Source organism: Danaus plexippus, chromosome Z, assembly GCF_018135715.1.
Source record: "Danaus plexippus chromosome Z, MEX_DaPlex, whole genome shotgun sequence".
Classification (NCBI taxonomy): Eukaryota; Metazoa; Arthropoda; class Insecta; order Lepidoptera; family Nymphalidae; genus Danaus; species Danaus plexippus.
The window spans coordinates 12,311,222-12,317,516 of record NC_083559.1 but is presented as its reverse complement, the minus strand read 5'-3'; the positions used below and the strand labels follow the sequence as shown (position 1 = coordinate 12,317,516).

Here is a 6,295-nt window from a genome sequence, read left to right as displayed (position 1 = left end):
TGCTGCCAACAATGCGGCATGCAATCACTCCGGCAATTTACTGTATGTTGGCACCACTGTGAGCGCCTTATTGGTTTATTTATTTATGCTCATGGCGCGAAATTTTGAAAGATCGCGAATATAACTTGGAGCTCGTAAATTAAAATAAACTAGTTATACTAAGGAACAAGGTTTTATTTCACTGTATGTAAATAAATAGTTATACAATCTTACAAAACATGTATTGCGATTGCTAATTTATAAAATTTTTGTTATCTATAACGAAATAGCGAGAGGGTGACTGTATTAACTTCTAGCAATGTATTTAAGTCTTAAATAGCAGGAAATAATATTTAAAACTAAAATTGGGAAATACGGTGGTTTATCATTTTCAAACAAAAAAAAAATACCATTATAAATATATATATATATAAACATAACAAGTCAACGGGAAATTATTCACGGTTATCTAGTTAATTTTCCTTCTTCAAATGGTTGAAGCCTTTTAGAGGGCGTTTTGATCATGAGTGGAATACAAATATTCAAATAGTATATTTTGTTACAATCATATGTTAACCTTATTATAATAAGTTTTATAATATGAAAAATTGATTCAGTTTAAATATTTATTAACAAAGTGACATATAAATAAAAGAAACGACACGATAGTGCCTGATAGAAAATTATTACAGCTATTCAAGGAAACACTATTGTCGTTTCTAATTTAAAGGCGGCTGGATTGTATCCGCTTCTTTAATGTAAAGTATATTGCATTTTAGTACTTTCCGTTTAAATAATTGCTATCTTTGCTTTTGATTTATTACACAATGAAGGAAAAAACACTTTAAAAGACATATTTCCTTTAATGAAAATAAATGAAATATTTACATTTTCAATTAAATAACTTATAATAAAAATTTTAAGTAAAGACGAACAGGTAAGTAAAAACTTTTTAAATTTATTTTGCACTAACTGACAAAATAAATTTATTTTTTATACATTTTTTAATTAATATAGTAAAAAACTTTAATTCTACATCGAATACTGTGTCTAATTATTTTGATACTAACTTAATTTTTTTCTTTATTGCCAGAGATTGAAATAATTAAAAGTTTTTCTTAAGCAATGAAATGGATACAAAATTAACGAATAGCAACACATTTCACCTCCACAAATTGCTATAAACGATGGCAACTCTTTTGTTACGACCTGAAGATACTTTCAATTTTAAAATTATTATGCAATAACTACAATTCTTCTTTATCAGCTATATTTTAATAAGCTTTGCATAATACTATCAAAATTATTATAATCAATATTTGCGTTATAATAATAACATGTAATAAAAGCATTTACTGAATTCTATTTTTAGACAATAACTGATTATTATTTTACGTATACATTACGTTTTAAGAGTTTCAATGGTACTAAACATACAGTACTAATAACTTTATATTTAAACAAATACAAAGGTTATGTAGATAATTAATAAATTATTATTATACGCCAAAAGCAACCGTCAATTTTCAAAAAAAGTTCCATTTTCAAAGTTTTTTTTTGATTCCAAATATATTATATTCTCTTAAATAAGTACGCACATGACTAATAAAAATTCCAGTTGAAATATTTTATTACAATTAATATTCACTAAAATATATATTTTTTTATATATATTGCTTAAGAAATTGATTTTGTTTGCTTACTAGGTACTTCAGCAAAGAAATAACTTTCACATTATTCCTTTTATTAAATAAAGAATAATTATAACAATATTTTATACATTACTTTTCAAAGTAATTCTATAGTATTTCAGAACCGGATCTTGTAATAGGTTTTCGCTGTCAGTTACGCTACTGTCTTTTATGAACTCAGTGTGACACTGCAGCCAATCTAAATAGAGCTTTAAATATCTATCGTCAGGGTTTACATCCGTGTGACCTAAGCAAAAGATCCTATAAGCGTCCTCCCCATACTTCCCGATTCCACAGAGATCGCTAGCTCGCCGCCATTTACCAGACACGAACTGGTAACTCAGCTTCCAAATCATATTACCACGTTTTTTTAATCCTAAGTTCTCGAAGAACCTCTCTAATGACGATGGAGTTTCATCCAAAACTTGGTAAGGTGTCGGATAGTCCGTGAAAAAACTCTTTATATACGGCCTAGCTGTTTTGCCGGACGTCTTTGTTAGGAATATAGTTGCTACTAACATTGCCCAGGGGTTGAGAGAGAATTCCTCCTCTATTATATAGTGAGGTGATTCGGGCATTAAGCGAGGTGTGAGATTGAAGAAAGGCGGTATGTTTAATGGGTCCGGCTCTTCTATTGTTAATTGTGATAAACTCAAGTCGTTCTCCAAATTCATAGAATTCTGACTGGTGTTCTGATAATCTGTATTCGATACAACTGACAATGTATCCGGACTTAGAGTTACATTGTTTCCATCAAAGAAACTGCTAATACAATCAAATTCTTCGGACATTTTTAAACACCTGAAAACAAAAACAATTTAAAATAGGTCATTTAACATTCCGAATTTTTGGGTAGGAATGCGTATTACAAAAAAAAAACAATATTTACAAAAATAAACATCGTAATCATATATATATAAATATTAATTATTAATAGTACACGTTGTGAAGCCACGAAATATTTTTGTATGATAACGCACATAAATAATTTACTTTCCATCAGCATTGTAAGAGAAAGACAAACTCATTACTTTCATTTAGGTATCGTGTTTAGTGACTCGTAATTATGTTGTAGGTTGGTCAAAAAATCAATGTTAATAATGATTGGACATCTTATTTTGGTTATAAAATACATTAAAATTATAGCTTTTTACTTATCAGGTATAAAATTGTAGAAACTATCCAATATGGGTTCATAATATATTAAAGACATAAAACAATTAAAAGTGATGTTTATCTACAAAACTGAATGCTGACAAATACAAATAACAGAGTCAATAACGATTTTTATTATTATATCATAGGTGTGTATTAGTAGTACAAAGCCTACGAGGTTTTTATACGAATAAGGATTTGTCAATGGCCATTTATTGTTTAAGTCAATATTGTTGAAGCAGTAAAAAAAGCTATAAAAGCTGCTGTATTGACTAAACTCACGTGTTCAATTGCTTGGGCACATTGAAATTTTACAGAGACTAAGTTTATGTCCAAGAGCATGCGATATTTTCATTGAACAATCAGTTTTATTTGTATGATCTTACATGTTTTATATTTTCCCCCATCATACGCATATTTTTGAAGACTATTTCGCAATTACCTCTAACTATTCCATAGACAAGGTGAGTAATAAACTAGTACAGAGTTTCATATTTCTTCCGCTAGATGTCACAAAAAATAATAATAAAAATGGAAATCCTAACTCGACTCACTTACAGGCCACATCGCATTTTCTTAAGGGATAGTATACACAAAGTATTTTTTTTTTAATTATCCTGTTTAAGATACGGCTAGTTATCTTAACAGACATAGTTAGTTCACGACAGGGGTGTTGGAGAAAGTGTAATTAATAGGGGATGGTTTTTATATTTTGGTAATTATTAAAAATTAAACATTATTTTTTGGTTTACTATAATGTACAAAAAAAAAATTAATGCAAAATATGAACTGTTACGTCAGAAACCATAGTCATTCTGTTTTGTAAGCGACGAAGCGGGCAAAAGCTAGTATTAAATGAAATGTTTGAATGTCATCTGTGTGATCTATTTTAATAATGGAAGCTGTCGGAACGGTCGCTTGCGTCATGTTCTTTAACTCTTGATTGATTGCTTTACTGGTTGATTGATTGATTGATTGATCGATTGTGAATTTCGTTCCAGCTGTTAAATTTATTACGTCAGCGGTTTCGAACATGTCGGCGGATTTATAAGAACCGAGTACTTGTTAAGATTGCCAAGTTCGGCTTCGAACAAGATGTCATTTATGGCTTTCTCAGCGTATAATTTCTGTATAGGACACAATCTCTCTAATTTCTCAGACCAGATTACGGCTAGGGGATTGTATTTATATACGTGCATTGGCCAAGAATCTGAAGTACTGCTTTGTATATCTTGATTTTCACATCTTCTTCTTTTTGAAATGTTTTCATAGTTCTCGCAGACGTGTCCTTCAAATATTTCTTCTTTTATTTTACTTTTTTCCCCTACATTTGTGATGGTCGTCTTGGTTTCTTCTGTCATATCACTGTTCAAATTTTCAATTTCTCTCGATGTATTCACTTCTTCCTCAGAATCGAATGAATTATGGGGCTAGAATTACACACTAATTTAATTTTAGAAAATCATTTAAATATTTCATAGAAATCTTTCATATCTTAAAAAGAAATATCAACAGTAGTTGAAAAACCTTTCATAATAATTAATTATTTATAACACAAAACAAATCTTACCAACTTCATGGACTGTTTGGTTTCGGTCAAGAAATTCAACAATGGAAAATACCACACCCTCGGCGAGTAGACCACGTCACCACAATCGCGTTTTCTAGATTCTTCTATTTTATTCAATTCTCTTTTATAATTGCTTCTAAATATGTTAATCTTCTTCCGCACGTCATCTGTTGTTGCGCTCGGTTTAATTTTTTGGTACACCTCCAGAAGCTTGTGTAGATATTCTAATCTTTTATATTTATTTGTGTAGTATTGATTTCTAGGGTCCCACAAAGCCGGGAATGACCTCCATGCGAATATAAATTCTTTCTCTAATTCAATTTTGCTTTGATTCGTTTCTATGTATGGCGTAGTCGATACGTGCGTCTCCATCGCTGTTCAGAACACGACTAAATGTAGTGTGAAGGCAGCACGTGATTGACGCGTGATTGACAGCCATCTATAGAGTAAAATGTTATTATGTAGCCGCCATTTGCAAAATATGGTCTGTTGGATGATTTTATAATACATCAAAACCTTTCTTTACTTATAAATGTACGGGACTTTACATGTTTCTGCGATTTTCACGTAACCAGCTGATTGAAGGAATTTTGAATTTATAAATAAATATCTACAACAATATAGAAGAGGTTTGTAATCATGATATAAACGTTCCAATATATTATTATGTAATATATATAAAAATCTATAGATGTTTATTTATTTAAATATTAATTTAATTTTAATTTTATTAAATACATTTTTAATACCGTCAAAATTTATTATAAATAAAATTCTAATACAATTTTAATTTAAATAATGAAGTTTATATACAACTGAGAGAAAATATATTTATAGGTTACATAGAAGACCAATTTAAGTCTATATTTTTTTTAATTTTTATTTTACCACTATGCTAACTTTTATTTAACGTAGTTAAACGATCGGCGGTACTTAGTTTTGTTTATAAAAGAGGTCGGAGGCATTTAATTGATATAAAATAGGGTCAAGCTTGAGCAGTGAGTCAGGTAAATAACTTTCCTTTCCTTTCTGATATTATAAAAATGTATGTAATCAATAACGAATATCAAAATTTATTTAGATAAAATCATGAAGAGAAAATGCTTAAATATATTTATAAATCATAGAGTTTCAAATGAGGAATGTGGTAGCAAATGACTCGTTAATGATGTTATGTGGGTTCTTCTACGAACAACAGGTTGGAAAATGTGAAAAAAGAAACTGCGGAAATCAATCTCAGAAGCATGACACGAATGTACTGACTTTTAATGACTGTGTTCGTAGTTTATGTGCGTTCTATATTCAAATTATTGTTGCTATAGCAATATAAGGATGTTTGTTTACAACGTTGACACGATGTATTTATCTTTAAATCCAACCTCAAATTTAATTTATTTTATATCGATACGTCATTAATGAGTTAGCATAATGTTAAAACGAGTCAACACTTATCTTCACCATTTGTTGCATAAACCAAACGATGTCACTATGTATTGTGTAATTATTGCAGAGTTGATTTTATAACAAAATCAGTTTGTCACTATTGTAACCTTCAATACAAATGTCCTTATTACATTGAAATATAAACATTACATATTATTCTAACTATCTTATAACAGTTAAGTAGACTTATTGTATAATTTTTATCAATACCTATAATTATTCACATTTTTAAACGAGATTTAGAATATTATTTGTATTAAATTGGCTGTATATAAATAAAGAAAATATATATATATATATATATATATATATATATATAGGCGTTTAGATTACCTGTCTACTAAACCACGATTTATAAGTCACTGTAACCGGTTTTATGATGTTTCCTTTGTATTTATGATAAGTCCTATACTAGATTTTACAATGTATAAAATAACAGTACTCTATCTGAATAGAA

General features: G+C 29.1%; 1 protein-coding gene across 1 annotated transcript in view; it reads right to left on the bottom strand.

Annotated features, from left to right (window-relative positions):
• Positions 1 to 1,706: 1,706 nt before the first annotated feature.
• LOC116777458 (uncharacterized) overlaps positions 1,707 to 6,295 on the bottom strand; it is a 14,739-nt gene continuing 10,150 nt past the window's right edge. Inside the window, exons 2-4 of the mRNA XM_032671005.2 lie at positions 4,396 to 4,834; positions 4,023 to 4,255; positions 1,707 to 2,471 (exon numbers count right to left, since the gene is read on the bottom strand). Of these exons, the coding sequence (XP_032526896.2) occupies positions 1,754 to 2,471; positions 4,023 to 4,255; positions 4,396 to 4,767 (1,323 nt within the window). The 5' untranslated portion in view covers positions 4,768 to 4,834 and the 3' untranslated portion in view covers positions 1,707 to 1,753. The remainder of the gene's footprint in view (positions 2,472 to 4,022; positions 4,256 to 4,395; positions 4,835 to 6,295) is intronic.